Raw genomic sequence first — 17,590 nt, 5'->3', positions numbered from 1 at the left:
GCATCTATGAAATGCAGGGAACAAACAAAAACACTTGCACAACTCCGTTGATGCTCTGTAAAAATAAACTCCATCCACTGGTCCCTTAATGCTGTTTTTTTTTTGGTAATCTGTGCAGTGTTGTCTTGCCCTGGCAACCAAAAACACACTTCTTTTGTGACTTTTCGCGACGCTCTCGCTCTGATCAGTGAATCGCTCTGATCAGTGAAATGTCTGTGCTCAGCCTCGCTATACGGGAGCGCGCGCTCTTCCAGGAGAAGTGCCCTTAGGACCCATATAAGGAAATTCCGCTCCATCTAACGTCACACAGAGCCATACTCGAAAAAAACTTTCCGAAACTTGTGACAAACCGGAAGGAGTATTTTGGGACGTACAACTTAATTTTTGAAACTTTGTCCATGTTTAGCATGGGAATCCAACTCTTTAACAGTGTAAAAAACTCAGTATGCATGAAATAGCATTTCACCCCCCCTTTAAAATTCACAACACACATTATTCTCTACTGTTTCACTTTTTAGAGGTTTGTGAAATTCCATAAGTGGAAAATCTGGATGCCTAGCAAACACGTAGTTGGCAGTATCTAAATAGAATGGACCTGAACTCTATTGACCCTTTGCAAATATGTGACTATGACCACGTGACAGCGCCATGGTGGACGGCAGAATCACCAGAAGCACAAGTTAAATAGTAGTGGACGAGCGGGAAGTTTCAATCAGTTTAAAGTAATTAACACTAAACTTTATGGCTTTTTTCTATTGAACAAGCTGTCGTGCCGTTATCGGTCGAGGTAGGGCATCTGGTAGGTATTCACAAAGAACGGTATTTGGAGAAGTTGGAGATCGCAGGATTGGATACCGATCCTTACCTTTTTCCTCCATTTTCACGGACCTCATTAAATCGCTGAGTCTACCCGACTTCATTCCACACAATCAGTACCACTATGTGGTAAACGGGGTATCCACATACATGGGTGCTGATGTCAAAGCTTTTAAAAGTTTGGATGCTTACCAGTTCTTTGTAGCTGGCTGGGTTACAGGTACGTGATGCTACGCTCATGGCACGGGGAGGTACCTCATAATGGCAAAGGTAAGACGTCAATCTAGGGTTTATTTTGTATTAATATCTATTCTTTACTTAAGTAAAGATTTATATAACATGTAACCTGTTTTTAGAGGACCTGGTCGTTCGTGGCTACCCACTTATGTTACCGTTGTTCACTGGGTGTGCCAATGCAACTGTCTAATGCAGTTGATCTATAACTTTTTATACCAAGTACTACCTCAGTAAATATTTGGCTGTCCAAGTACCGCTACTGCTCTGCACAGTTAAAAAACGAGGCAGTTTTATTCCTATTAAGAATATTTATTGTTGTCAGCCACTTTAACACCGTACTAGGGGTGTAACGATACGCGTATTCGTATTGAACCGTTCGGTACGAGGCTTTCGCATTATGTACCGAATGGTTCGTTGGACTAATTAATTATATTTGAAAAAAAAATAGAGAAATATAATGATATGCGTTCAACAAGGTAGCCCAATAACCCAAACGACGTAACAGGCAACGCCCCTGACTCTCCCAAAGAAGAAGAAAAACACCAACTTATAGTTATATGTTTATGTTAGGCTACTCAGTCAGGCGCTCGCTCACTCAGCACGCGCTGAAGGCTCGTTGCAAAATGGCCAATGCGTTTAACAGACTAGAAATGAGAAGATCCTCCAATAACCAACAGGTCTGGTGTTTGGGTGCACTTTGGATTCCCTGTAAGCTATAATGGTGATGGCAAGAGCGTGGTGGATAAAAAAACAACGGTATGTCGCATCTGCTACATGACAATAGGGTACACCAGCGGGAATAAAAATAAAAAAAAAACACCAGCGGGAATACTTGAAACATGTCAACTCATTTACGCCTACATCACCTTATTGTGTCAGTATCTGGGAAAAGACGACACAAAGGAGAAACATACACGAAACAAACTATCCCCGCAGCATTTAGACACCGGTACACCATTATAGCTTACAGGGAATCCAAAGTGCACCCAAACACCAGACCTGTTGGTTATCGGAGGATCTTCTATTTCTGGTCTGTTAAATGCATTAGACATTTTGCAACGAGCCTTCAGCGCGTGCTGAGTGAGCGAGCGCCTTAGGGGTAGTTCACATATCGTGCCTAAAAACGCGTGGAAAGCGCTAGTCGCGCCGCTTTCTCCTCCTTTCCAAAGCGCTCGGGCAGTTGCGTCCCTGAGGCGTCTGTCTTTGCTAAGCAACAATGACGTGCTCTCTCCATGAGACGGGGAAATTTCAGCAAAGGATAAATGGATTTGCAGCTCTAAAAATCGCTTGCAGTAGGCTAGCTCTGCTACTAAATTTATTTCAAAATTGCAATCCATACACAACTATGATCAGCTGTTCCTTCATCTTGGCTGAGCTTTCAACGTTGTTACGGGAAAGGATGAAGCTGATTGGTTAGTTCTTGTCACATGACCCGCGGTGCGCTTGCGGCATTCTGAAAAGTTGAGATGTTTTTACATTTTGCTGTATCTAAAACGTACCGAACCGAACCGTGTATTGTATTGAACTGAACCGTGAATTTTGTGAACAGTTACACCCCTAGTAAATACACAGTTTGACCATTGACCACAGTGCACACTGCACTGTGCTTAGAAGTAAAAAACAAAACAAAACAAAAAAAACATTTTATTACACAAACAAACACGAACTCGTACTCGTTTGGCTTGCCAGACGCAAGTACTGGAGAGTAGAGGGTGACGTCATGTGCAAAGGGGCTATAGCTTATTGTTAAATTGTTGGTGTACAGTATGTAGATGGATCAAATGGTTTTCTTTGCAAGTTTGTTTTACAAAAATGTCTTATATTAATTTGAATGAATGAATTCCAACTAATTCCTATGACCAAAAAAAGGGACACAAAATAAAAAGTACCATTAATATCTTTATTGATATGAAGCGTGTGTACTTTTTCTTTATTTTGTAACTTCATGGTTTATAACAATCAAAAGGTAATGACTAAAGCTACAAAAATGTAAACAGCCTACTCTTATATTTGTTTTATGATTTTGACTGCAATAACATTAACATTGCTAAAGTTAATCATTGGTTGTTGTATTATCCCAAGGCTTTAGAAGCCAGAAAAGGCAAAAAATACATATTATTTAAATGTTACTTTATGCTTTAAACGACCCCAGAGGAAATTTTTTTTACAAATAATAATAATGTGAGGATGACTGAATGTGAGAGACTCAGAATCACTACTAACATATATTTTAGTTCTGAAACTGGTTTTAATCTATAGTGCATGTTAAGTTTTTTGTGTTGCTTTCAAAAATGGTCTGTGCAACACACATTGAATCACATCAGACAGCCCATCCTGTTGTATTACATTAACAAAGGCACTGTAAGCACAATAAACTTCCTTATTTTTACACATGGTTAAACCTGAAATCCTCAAATCAAATGGTTAATTTCATGTAAAAGTAAACAGCCATTTTAGTTCATTTTAGCCATATCATTGTGGCGATGATCAATACATTACATACACACACACACACACACACACACACACACACACGCACATATATACAGATATGCATACAACCCCCGCCCCCTATCCCTCGCCTTCGCCACTTTTGCCGCCGTTTTCCTGTTCTCACACTGTGCTCCCAAAGGAGCTTAGTCTGGATGTTGTTTTTTATCCTCTCTTTTCTAATGTTATGCTGTATCTCTTCTTCCCCTGTACTATATTTCATTGCCTTCTACCCACATGTACAATGACAATAAAGTTGAATCTATTCTAAATCTAATCTAATCTAATGTTTCTATTTTTTATTTTTTGTTTTAAGTAAAATTTTACATTTTAACATTTAATTTTTTTCTGAGGAGTAAAATTCATTTTTTTTTCTTGCAATGTCTCAGAGTTATGCTGCAAATCAAGGGTGACGAAAGCTGAAAAGAATAATATTTGTTATATTCTCATTTAAAAGTGACAAGTGCTGATTCTTAATTATAAGAGGCAATGTTTAAAAGTAGGCAATGATCAAAATATTTGGCGGTTTGATAAGCAATAATTTGTTTATAATACTGATATGTTTCTCTAATTGCTGCCTTATAAATGTTCTGCTTAACATTTATAGAGCAATAGACTGTTTGTTCACTCTGAAACTTTTCCCTGTGCCTTGTTTTCACATTTTCATTGAATGTGACAGAACCAGAACATAGCTGTCCGTCCATGGATGCACAAACTGATAAGCAACCTGGGCAGTTAATCTTTTACCCATAGCAGAAGAAAAAGACAAACAACAACACTCTTTTTCTCGTTGCAGTCTCTTGAAACCTCTTAAGTGTCAACCTCCTCATGATGTGAAAGTGTAGCAGAGGCTCTTTGGGTCTTGTCCTCTCTGCCCTCTCTGAACCTGCTACAGTGAGAGGTGAGGGTGTTGTGAGTGTGAGACAGGAAGTAGAGAAGCGCAGTCGTGTGAGTGGTGTTTAGGAGCTGCAGCAGGTCTCTATGTTACCGGCTGTGCACAAACACACATGGTTCCAGTCTTTGTTTACACCCCTACACCTCCTTCTCTCCAGAACTTGTAAATGATGTCCGTCTCAGGTTCTCCTTCACTTTTATGAACTCTGGAGCGCTGCAGTTGCTATCCCCCAGTCTTGTCTGCTCCTTCTCCAGCTAAGGTAGAAAGGAAGATAGATTTGGTGAATATTTGGTTGGTGGTTTGCAGATGAACAGGGTATATCTAACCATAACAAATAGTGTTTACTATGTTAGGATTAGTTCTGGACCGTACCGCATCACACACTGTCAAGTCACGTCACTTTTATTTATATAACACGTTATACAATATAGATGTGCCAAGCCAGCTTTACAGTGTCAAACAGGAAAATATTTATAGTGATAGTTACAGTAATCATACACTGTATGATTGCATGATTTCTACGGTACCTCCTCTAGTTTCTGGTGTCTCTTGAGAAGTTCATGTTCCAATGGAGATATTTTCCTCCTGGCCTCCTCCTCCTGCTTTCTCTGTTTACTTGCCTGCTCTCTTTTCTTTTGCTCCAACACACGTTGCAATTCTGGCTTATTCTCCACACCAAAACCTCTGAGTAAAAATAAAACAGAAAAATTATAACTATATATATATATATATATATATATATATATATATATATATATATATATATATATATATATATATATATATATATATATATATAATAACCAAGTAAATATGTTGTTGAAAAATATAACAGTAATGTATATAACAGAATGTATTAGAATAGAGTAGAATAGTATAAAATAGATAACAAACAGTACATTAACATCATTAGTTAATGCAGTCCATCAGTAATCTAGCAGGTGGCAGTATTGACTTATTTGTTTTCCCCCACCCCCAAATTAGATAAGGATGTGTTATTGCATGAATAATAATAATAATAATAATAATAATAATAATAATTTCTTAAAATATGTTATAATACATCCTGTGAAAATATGTAGGATTGTGTTGATTGTAAAATGTGCTTCTGTATGATGCAGAATACCCATTAGTTTCCTGTTGTTCTAACCTATGCTGCCAGTGTTTTGACTTCCCATCTTAGTCATGGTTGAGGCCAATCCCATTGATACTGGACTCAGTTTGACAGCCCTGACATATAAATTGTGTCATTGTTTGTTTAAGTGCAGTTTAACTGAATATATCTGATGAGTCTTCCATCTGTTACCAACACTGCATACACTCTCATGACTCTTCTCAATCTGCCAAGCTGCTGCTAACGAGTGATAATTATTAACTCCAGTGCCAGTATAGACAAATGCACACACACATACACACACACACAAACACACACACACACATATGGACAGACTGATAATTAAATTACATGTGAGCTTATTCTCTCCGCAGGGAGGTTGCACCAAGGTGCTGAGAGGAGGGAAATGAAGTGTGTGAGTGGAGTTCAGCACATGTGGGAGGTCCAATTAGTGTCCTTGTTAATTTATATTGTGTCCTTCAAACTGAAGAGACAGCCAGACAACAACAAATAAACACAAGGGCCATTTAATGAAGGTAACAAGAGAGACATCAGCCCCCGGACAGCTCCTGGAAGCCCTCATAATAATAACATGCCAGTCTTTAGTCCTATTTCAGCTCTTAGCTATGAATAGCCACTTGCTGAACCTTGCTCAGACCGCTGGCATTGACCCATTCCTGAAATGATCCATAGATGGTGTCTTTTTCCCCTATCTTGGATGACAGGGGTATCTGAGCCAAATTTGTCTCCCCTTTGGTGTCTTCATTTAGCATCACTTTCCTGAGTGATGCTGTCAGTGTTTCGTGTAGCTCTTTTAATAAAGAGTTCTGTGACATCACTGGTAAAAGTTTGAGAACAGTGGCACAGAGCACACAGAGAAAGTGCTGTTCTATATTGAATGCCCACTCTTATCTGTGCTCATGTGAGATCCACAACCATTTCTCTCTCTTGTAATGTACTCTACAGATTGACTGTAAGATCTCTATGGTTTAAAGTGTTTCATATTGGTACAGAGGGCAAACTCTAATTAATGTACCCACACAAACAATGACTTCTAATTTGTAATGAATGATCTAATAAATAGGCCCTCCATTCATGCTGTCTGCAACTACATTGGTTCGTATTAGTCTCAGCACCTTCCCACAGAATTTAGCTCCAGCCTTGTTTAATGTGTTGGGGAAGTATGAAACTGTAGACTGACAAGCTACTCTTAATTAAAATAGGTTAATTGCATCCGAGCTACTCTTGAGAAGGTAAAGAACATCTCTTCTACCAATGTGTAGTTTCCACCTGGAATGATACATGAGTATTCCCACTAACGTTTGGTGAAGATGAGCCATAGGCCCTGTTCCAAATGGTACAGTTCATGTGCATGGCCCCCAACTGAGAACTGCAGGATGATATTCCACAGTTAAGTTGAACTGCAAAGTTCCTACTTATGAGTTCTGAGATTGTAACTGACACAGAAGACATTCAGGTTATTTTGATAAGTACATCAAATGGTTTTGATAAACAACTACATATTCTACATATTTCTAGCTTGCTTTATTGCAAAAATGTTTAGACTCTAAATGGTCATGTAAACATTTACAATAAGAATACATTAATTTCCAATATTTTGAAAATAGGCTCATTTTCCAACTCCCCTAGAGTTAAACAGTTGAGTTTTAGCATTTTTGAATCCATTCAGCCGATCTCAGGGCAGTAGCACTTTAGCTTTAGCTTAGCATAGATCATTGAATCTGATTAGACCGTTAGCATCTCGCTCAGAAATGACCAAAGAGCTTCGATATTTTTCCTGTTTAAAACTCAACACTTCTATAGTTACACCATGTACTAAGACTGTTGGAAAATTAAAAGTTTTTAGGCCGATATGGCTAGGAACTATATCTGGATTCCGGCGTAATAATTGTGGAACTTTTCTGCCATACCACGGGTGCAGCAGGGCAGTGATATTACGTAGCATAACTACAGAAGAGTCAAGTTTTAAATAGGAAATATACACTTTAGATAAGTGCCAAAGTGCCATGTCCATTGTGTGACACAAGACAGAACCTGAGTGGGATATCTTTAATTGGTCTTCATTGGCTGAGACTTGTGTTCTTTAGATTCTAGACCTCTTTAAGTGTCTAGTTAAAAAGAAAGGAATGGAGGGAGAGGTAAGAATAAAGTTGCTTCTATTGCCCACTCCTGAGGGCTTTAGACACCTTTGCTCAGACAGAAAGAGTGGGTTCACCTTTACCACACTTACTGGTATTACAGAAGTAGGGGGTGGCATTGCAATGTGCTGCTACCAAGCAACTGCACAAATCTAATCAAACCAGTAACACTGAGAGCATGGGACTTGAGGGAAACTGAAGGCTTTCCAATTCACGAGACTTGAGTTTATTATTCTTTCGCTTATTGCAATGATTCATTGTTGCTAAGGAACTTTTTGAGGCATAAATGTATTAATTGCATACATGAAAAGGCATTTAGTACATTTGTGATGACATATTAAGATTTGTTTATAGTTTCATAATTGTTCAAAATATCAACCACAACCAGTCCAGATGTGCTGAGAAATTAAGCGGCAGAGGGGTGACCATGATTCCTGGATCAACATGTTTGCCCTGTCAAACAAACACAGTCCTTCACTGCAAAACTAGCTTAAAGAGATTCAGAATCAGAAGGAAATGTGAGATGTACAATTGTTCTTCAAATTCTGATGCTGTCTCTAAATCTATAACCCTTACTCCTAAGCCTTGATTGGTTGATAGGACTTACAACACACTTATTACAGAGACTGCAACCTGGGGTTAAATATCTTGCTCAGGTATTGAAGTTGGTATTGAAGGTCTGTATACATCGCCTACCCTCAGAAACATTTTAAAAAGTGTTGCTCACTCTGTATGAGTATTATTTGTCATTTAGCTGAGATTTACAGGGACTTACAGTGTATGAATTTCAAAGGAACGGGAACAAGGTTCACAAGTGTTCCTGTAGCTCAACTGGTAGAGCACTGCTTAGCAAGCAAGCAAGCGCTAAGTTGGGGGTTCGATTCCCCGGGAACACATGATATGTAAATTTGATAGCCTGAATGCACTGTAAATTGCTTTGGATAAAAGCGTCTGCTAAATGCATAAATTTAAACTTAACAAGGAAACGCCAATCAGTCTATTTTGGACTCATTGTTAGATTGAAGTATGATCGCAGAAGCCATCACGGATACTTTGCACTGGATTTGACATCCTTGCCATATTGTTTATGTATTGTATACTTGTGTATCCCCATACCGTTTATGGTTCATAAGCAGCTCTCGATGAAGTTCCTGGTGGCTTTTAGAGGCTTTCACTGGATTCATCAGCTTTTTAGGCTTGATGAGATCTTCATCCCTTGTCATGTAATCAGGTTGAGGAGCATAACTGGGCAACGGGGGGATCTCACGATGAGGGTAATCAAATGGATCCCTGTCCGGGTTTCTCGGCTGATGAGACTGTTCCCATTGTATATCTGCATATGCTGAGGCTGAGGACCGAGAGAAAACAATGTGAGAGGAAGGAAGTAGCTTTTTTTCCCTTTTTACTTTTTTACTTTTTACCGGGAGCAGAAAAGCAAAGAATGACGCAAAAGGAGAACATAATAAACAGTAGGAAGTGGGATAGTGCATCATAAACAACCCACATCAGAGGACCAGCATTTACATTTACACGACTACATACAGCTTGTCTCCGCTCCAGTTTAAATGGTTCCATTTGAGCTGAAGCAGGTTTCCTGAAGGGAACAGGTGGACATGCCTCCTTGGGCAGAAATTCTTTACCTCCAGTCCAGCTATTTGAACAAGGTTGTTTTTTTTTTGTTTGTTTTTTTACAAAACCTAACCTCTAAACCATGACACACAGACAAAGCATTGATGTACAATAACTGCATATTTCTGACCATCATGATAATCTGAATATAGTAATCTTATAATATGTTCAGTACAACTTGTGTACTGTATGTAGTAGATAGTGTGTATATATATATATATATATATATATATATATATATATATATATATATATATATATATAAATACAATTGTGTTTTTTCATCCAGAGAAATTTAATAAATATTAGGCAAATAACAGGCATTTTCAGCCCCCCAAAAAATTAAAGAATGAATTAAATAAATTTTGCTGAAAATAAATTCTTAATTTAGGACCATTAACATATGTTTTTGTTGTAGTATTTTAAAAGGATTGTATGACAATTATGCATATTTCTCCCTAAATCACATTACTATTCTCATTATAATCTTCTTTTTTTTTTTTTTTTGATTGTCCTGTAGTAAACTGTGACATGGAGATGTTATGAAATAGTACTGGTTTTGACATGTTTGAACTTCATCACCACTCAACAGGACAAACTGGATCACGGGTAGAAACACTTCTAAGGATAGGGCAGATTAAAAGTGCAGTGATCCATTCAAGTAACAACTGATCAGGTAACCTTTGCATTGAACCTTGCTTAGAACAATGTTACGCTTGGAGGAGGAACCAGAGAACCAGAGACAGTCTCCACCATTCAATATTAAAAAAGCTGAGCCCGATTCTTAGCACTTCTCAATCTGAGTGCATGAGAAGAGGACAGGAATGAGATGATGATGATGACAGGATAGTGAAGGGAATTCATGCAGGTGAAAGAATGTGTGGCCCAGGGTTTAGTATCAGAGGTTAATAAGTTCACACCAAATTTCTGAGTTCTAAATATTTTTTTATTCTTGGTTTATTATATCACTGTTAAGGGAGCAAACCATCTAAGTACTACACTTTCACCCGTATTTTATGCTATGGATATTAATGATAGCTCAAAAACATGCAGCTTGTTAAAAATTTGGGTAACCCTTTATAATAACTGCACACTATTAATCATTAATTAAGCATTAGTAAACAGAATTCATAATTTATAATCTCATTAATAGACAGTAATAAGCAGTTTATAAATACAGATATAAATACTTTATTCTTGATTTAAAAGCATATTTATATTGTGTTTAATAATTGTATTTTCATACTTTATTAATGATCAATTTATAATTTCTCTATGAAGTATAGCATTATTTACAAACCAGTTATTTAGGAGTTGCCAGTGATTCATAAGATCACAAGAAATGTAGTAAATTCATGTAGTTATAAAGCATTTAGTAGTGGTCAGTTAACTATTTATGTGAGCTCATCTAAAGTGAGGACTAGTTATGCCTTGTAAAGCATTTATAAAGGATATTTAAAGGCTCAGTTATCTTCTAAACAAAAAACAGAAACAAACACAACACAGGGATACAGAACATAGAAATATTAACAGCCTTTAAATCTCATTTGTAAAAGCTTTACAAGGCATAAATAGTCCTCACTTTAGATGAGCTCACAAAAATAGTTAACTAACAACTACATATTTTATAACTACCTGAATTAACCCTGAATTACAGTAGAAATACAGGTTAATAAACCATTTATTAACACTAAGTAACTATTACTATATGTCTGAATAAAAAGATGTATGAATGCACATTTAAATAGTTTATTAGTCATTTACTTACAATTTCTAAGTGATCTTATGAACCACTGACAACTCCTTATGTCAGGGTTAGGCAAGGAGGAACTCAAGTGCAGACTGGGATCTCAAAACAAAGGGTTTATTAAATACAAAAAGGGGAAAACAAAACCCACGAGGGGGAAAACACGGAGCAAGGTAAAGACTAAATAACTAAAACAGGACTGGACTGACAAGATAAACAAGGACTCTAAATACTAACTATAAACACTCACGGTAATACAAGGACTTCAGCGGGTACAGCACAATCTCACACACAATCACAATTGTAGAACACCGTTGAGGTACAATCACAATGACACGACGCAAGACAGAGCACACTTGGAGACCTAAATAGGGGAAACAATCAAGACACGACAGGTGGCACAGATGGGACAATCAAGACACGACTAGGTTAACAAGGGGGGCGGGGCAAGGGAACGAGACAACACAGGCACATGGCCCAAAGACAAGGCCATGCGCTTGTACACAAAACACGGGTCTGTCATGATCCTGCCTCAAGACTAGGAAAAAATCAAGGACACGAGGGCAGAATCATGACAGAACCCCTCCCTTAAGGAGCGGCTTCCAGACGCTCCTCAAGGGAACATCAAACACGGGACACGACTGACATGACAGACTGGGACACCGACACAAACCAACAAGACATGACAAATAATAACAAAGGCAGACATGAATACACGACGGCAGGGTTAGGGTGACAAATCAAAAAAAACAAACAGGGAAGGGGAGGAGGCGGGACCACAAAGTTCATGGGGGACAGACCAGGGTGAGTGGGTGGGGCAGGAGTTTTAGGAGGACAGGACGAAGGCTGACGACGGGGGGTACGGGCAGGTCTGGGTGGTGAGGGGTGGGGATGGGGTCTCGGGACAACTGACAGGGGACATGATAGGAGCAGACAAGGGACGCGGGGCAACACTTACGGGACGCGGGGCAAGACTTACGGGACGCGGGGAGACGACAGCTGGACACGGGGGACAACATCTACTGGACACGGGACATCTACGGGACACGGGGCAACATCTACTGGACACGGGGGGACAACAGGACACGGGACATCTACGGGACACGGGACCACATCAACAGGATACATGACTTCATCAGCAGGACACGGGGCAACACTCACGGGACACGGGGAGACGACATCTACGGGACACGGGGAGACGACATCAGGACACTCGGGATTTCTGGGGACAGGGTCTGAGGACAAGACAGGACTGACGGGGACTTCTAGGATACGGACAAGACTAGACAAATAATCAGAAAAGGCTTTAGCCGCTAAGACAATTGGCATCTCCTTACGAGATGAGATACCCTGAACTAAAGTCTTTGCTGCAGAGTCGGCCGCGGCACTCTCCTGCGCTCTCACGACTGCCGACTTGCATACTGCCCTCTTCTTTGCCGGCTCGGGCACGCCAGCGCTCACCGCTGCTGGCTCGGACACGCTCACCGCTGCTGGCTCGGGCACGCCAGCGCTCACCGCTGCTGGCACGGGCACGCCAGCTCTCACCGCTGCTGGCACGGGCACGCCAGCGCTCTCCGCTGCTGGCACGGGCACGCCAGCGCTCTCCGCTGCTGGCACGGGCACGCCAGCGCTCTCCGCTGCTGGCACGGGCACGCCAGCGCTCTCCGCTGCTGGCACGGGAGGAGACAGGGTCAAAGGACCGGCAGGCCCCCTCTTCCTCCTCTTCCTCCTTGGGCGCGGTGCAGAGGCCACAGCTGGGTCAGAGGCGGGTTGGGGGAGTTTGGTCTCGGGCAGGGCAGTCTCGGACGCCGAAGACTCAGAAGTTGACTCCCATGAAAACCGTCTCCCTCGTTTCATGGGGAGACTGCTGGCTGAGGAGGGCACCTCAGGACTCTGGGAGGGGCTTGCCTGACCCCCCAGGGTTGCCACGGCCAGGACACGACCCTCCGGGATCGCCGGCAGCTGGGTAGGTGGGGACCTCTGGGGCTCCTCCTCTCGCCCGCTCGCTCCGGAACGACCTCCCCTGGTCCCCCGGAACACCACAAGGCGAGAGCCCTCAAAACAATCTCGCTGGCTGGCTGATGCCATCCAGCATTGCCTCCTGTCTGCTGAGTTCCTTGGTGGTCGTGTCATTCTGTCAGGGTTAGGCAAGGAGGAACTCAAGTGCAGACTGGGATCTCAAAACAAAGGGTTTATTAAATACAAAAAGGGGAAAACAAAACCCACGAGGGGGAAAACACGGAGCAAGGTAAAGACTAAATAACTAAAACAGGACTGGACTGACAAGATAAACAAGGACTCTAAATACTAACTATAAACACTCACGGTAATACAAGGACTTCAGCGGGTACAGCACAATCTCACAGACAATCACAATTGTAGAACACCGTTGAGGTACAATCACAATGACACGACGCAAGACAGAGCACACTTGGAGACCTAAATAGGGGAAACAATCAAGACACGACAGGTGGCACAGATGGGACAATCAAGACACGACTAGGTTAACAAGGGGGGCGGGGCAAGGGAACGAGACAACACAAGCACATGGCCCAAAGACAAGGCCATGCGCTTGTACACAAAACACGGGTCTGTCATGATCCTGCCTCAAGACTAGGAAAAAATCAAGGACACGAGGGCAGAATCATGACACCTTAATAACTGGTGTGTAAATAATGCTATACTTAATTTAGAAATGATAAATTGATCATTAATAAAGTATGAAAAAAACAATTATTAAATACATTATAGATATGCTCTTAAATCAGGTATTTATATCTGTATTTATAAACTGCTTATAAATGTCTATTAATGCTTTATAAATGATGAATTAACTGTTTCCTAATGCTTAACTAATGATTAATAACATGTTATTATAAAGTGTTACCAAAATATGTGTTATTGGACTTAAGGTTACTTATTTATTTATTTATTTATTTTTTTGACCTGGCAGATGATAAAAGGGTGGAAAATAAGACAATACATTAGACAATTATTTATACCAAACTATCATAGAGGTTATTTTCATTCAGGCCAGTAGGCAACTTAACCATCTAGAAGACCCCAGAAACTACTGAGCAATGTGCTGCTCAACAGAGTAACCAACAATACACTGTGGCAGTAAATTATATGGGGACAAACAGCACATATTCTTTCAGAAAATGTAAAAAAATCTAGGTATGAATATAACTGTACTTAACATTGTTATTTTCTCTTAAAGTGGCTGTTTGAGAGATATATAAAATATTGACATGAAAATGCCATATTCATCAGGAAGATAAAGATCAAGTAAATCCGTCGCAGTCCATTGGACCAACATAACTGTTATGGATCGTATTTCTGTTCATACTGAATATTGCTAATCCATTAAAACAGACATTTAATGTTTTTAATGATTATGAATCCATGATCATTTGTTGGACATAGAGAGTGTCATAACAAGCGGTCAGACATTTTATAAGGCTATAAAATAATAAAATGCAATATGTATAAGATAAATATCTATTTAATTTTTAATAATAATAATAATAATATGTTCATTTAAAAACAACAGGGGCTACATATCATAAGTGTGTCTGTAAAAATGAGTTAAGTAATATATAGTCACCAGGGTTAAAGCCAGTAACCAGTAGAAAATGTTTATTTCATGTCTGCTTGCTCTTAACTGAGTAAACTGTGTGAGCATGTGTGGCCATTGGCCAACATTATTATTATATGAAGGGAGAGCGTTGCACCATGGTTATGAAATACAAATGATTTTTGTATGGTTGTTCAGAGCTTACAGATAGAATTCAATATGAGATAAAAGTACTTATACATTATACACACACGTTTTGTACTGCTATAATCTGCCGCTCTTGAAGACTGTCCTTGATCTCATTGATTAGAGATCAGTAACATGGTGAAGAGCAGCAGAGGGTGGACTGTGTCTGCTCTGAAAGCGAATATCCTTCTATTATGGGCATAATGTATTTATCAACATCCCCCACAAACCCAGGAGGTACACAGACGGGGAAGTCATGGGCTTCTGCTGATCAGATCTGAGCCCATTTCCAAGAACTGCAGATGATAAACAGTGAGGTCAATTCGATTTGTGTGGTGTCTGTTTGTGTGGGACAACGGCAGATGTTTCCTTATATACTCAGCATAACCAAAAGTGATTCAGTAGACCTATTATATTTAGAAAGTGTGCTAATAAGCTTTGAGGGACAAGATATGTTAACCCTTACAATAAAGTACGGGACTGTGTTTCAGTGATACTGCGGGCCTACAAAGAATGTGAAATTGATTGATTGATTCATTTATTGATTGATTGAAGTATGAAGTAAGAAGTATGTAGTATGAAGTCCCCTCGGATTCACATATATATTTCATCATATTATCTATGCACATTTTCCAGTATCATGAAACCTTTTGTCTCCATTTTGAAAAAGAAAACTAAAGTATGCTGACTTCATATAAGGTAGGATAGATTAAATTCCTCTGCTTCACTGAATACATTGTCCTGTTGAGTCCCAGGCATTCAGCATTAAAAAGACCATTTTTATGTTTATATAAAAATCCTCTGTTATATGAGAAGATTGTTCTCAGAATGTATTGTACACAAACAGAATGCTGACAGTTGTCATGACGATGTCAGCATTCTCCGAGGATTCCCTGGGATCTCTTTTTTCCATGGGTGTGTGTGTGTGTGTGTGTGGAGTGTAGTGCTATTTCCCATAATCCCCACTGAATACTGGTCCTTGGCAAGCCATAAAATTTAGGCAGAGCTCTCAAACAGGGAATTTGCATTATAAAGGTTCCCGGCAAAAAGCATTGCAGAAATCTCTATGGGCAATAACAGAGTAATAATACCATAATAACACCGATTTTTTATAACTAACATGAGTGTTTCACAAATATTTTTCAATATTTTTCAAGTTCAATTGTGTAGCTTGAATTATTATTATTATTATTATTTTTTTTTTATTTATTTTTTTTGGTCAATGCACATATTAGAATAGAATAGAATAGTCATACATTTTTATTGTGGTATTTATTTCTTTATTCTGTAGAACACTCACAAAGACAGACAGACAGAAATTAATGAATGTATGAATAAATAGATAAATTAATGTGGTTTGCAAGATTGATAGAAGAAACAAACCAAAAGTTTGACTATGAGTAAAGGATGACAGAATATTCCGTTTTGGTGAATATACCTTTAAGATTTAATTTGCGATATATTGGTGAAAGGTGTGTTTGTTTAAAAGCTGGGTATTCAGAGATGGAGGATTTAAGATAACTGTTCAAACACACAAGTCAGGGCTTAGTGGTGTCAATCATAGTGAGGCAGAAATACAATGTGGACATTGCACTTTTCAGCTAAAATAAACACACAGCAAGATACTGCTGGCAAAACATTCTAACAACAACATTGTGAAAGATGATTGTCCCTAAGATGCAAGGATATTGGCTTATACTCTGTTACTAAGACAATTGCTACATCTTTATTACCAACAGACAAATGTATATGCTAAAATTGCCAAATGGTGACTTTCTAATGGCCACCGAAGAGTTTTTGAAGTCTATTGCCTCACTGTGCAGCAGAATGCCATGAGGAACAAGTTGGGCACTATGCCAGAGCAAGCATGGCTCCCTGTTTCTTACTGAATAGATTTGTTCAAGTGCCTTTTGTCACATTCCTTTTACTTAGTTTGTGTTTTATTTACTACAGAAGCTTGTTCTAAAAAAACTCAGTTAACTACATTTAACTCTGAAAAGAAGAACTTCTGTCTCAAAGCAGCATTTGTTTTTTTGGGTAGGGTGATTAAATACATACATACATACATACATAAATACATACATATATATATATATATATATTAGAAATAAACTCATTTAGGTGACAACTCAATAAATGTTTTCTAAGACGTGTGAAAAACATTCTAATATTTCTGTTCTTATCCTTGGTTACTAATAATACCATTGAATTCTATCTTGCAAAGTTTCACTGCATAGCACATTACATCAGCATCCTATAATCTCAGTTGCAGTCTGTTGATTCTGTCTTACCTGACTTAACAAGCACATCTCTGGGTCTGCTGGGCTGGCCCTCAGGGGGGTAAAAACTGTGTGCAACTCTCTGGTCCATCCCGCTGCTGCCCGTCTTTGCATATACATGTGTGTACGATTTCCTACATGTTTATGTGAGGGCCGTTTCTCCTGAGTTTCTGTCGTTCTTCACCCACATGCCTCCTCTCTCACAGTGTAAACAGTCATGTGACCACTGAGCTTTGAAACCACACCCCTCCTGCTCCTCCCAACTTTATTTTTCACATATCTCTCTCTCTCACTTTCACAGGAGTCTGATAGGATTAGTGGGGGGCTTAATCTCTCTCTGTTTCACTTCTCCTAAATCTCAAATTAACCATTAGTCTACCAAGAGACTTTCATCCTTCATAAACTCATACACTGAGCAATTTCAAAGAAATACACATACAGAAATTGTCTTACAATCACAC

General features: G+C 39.4%; 1 protein-coding gene across 1 annotated transcript; it reads right to left on the bottom strand.

The window, feature by feature from the left end:
• Nucleotides 1–2,939: 2,939 nt before the first annotated feature.
• On the bottom strand, nt 2,940–17,339 carry LOC128022574 (protein FAM107B). Its single transcript, XM_052610270.1, has 4 exons — nt 17,142–17,339; nt 8,828–9,059; nt 4,966–5,122; nt 2,940–4,692 (listed from the first exon to the last, which is right to left on the bottom strand). Exons 1-4 carry the CDS (start codon nt 17,218–17,220, stop codon nt 4,576–4,578), a joined length of 585 nt encoding a protein of 194 aa, XP_052466230.1. The 5' UTR covers nt 17,221–17,339; the 3' UTR covers nt 2,940–4,575.
• Between the last annotated feature and the right edge of the window lie 251 nt (nt 17,340–17,590).

Source organism: Carassius gibelio, chromosome A11 (genome assembly GCF_023724105.1).
Source record: "Carassius gibelio isolate Cgi1373 ecotype wild population from Czech Republic chromosome A11, carGib1.2-hapl.c, whole genome shotgun sequence".
In the NCBI taxonomy this organism is placed as follows: domain Eukaryota; kingdom Metazoa; phylum Chordata; class Actinopteri; order Cypriniformes; family Cyprinidae; genus Carassius; species Carassius gibelio.
The sequence above is the reverse complement of the archived record's forward strand: the minus strand, read 5'-3'. Positions and strand labels throughout refer to the sequence as shown.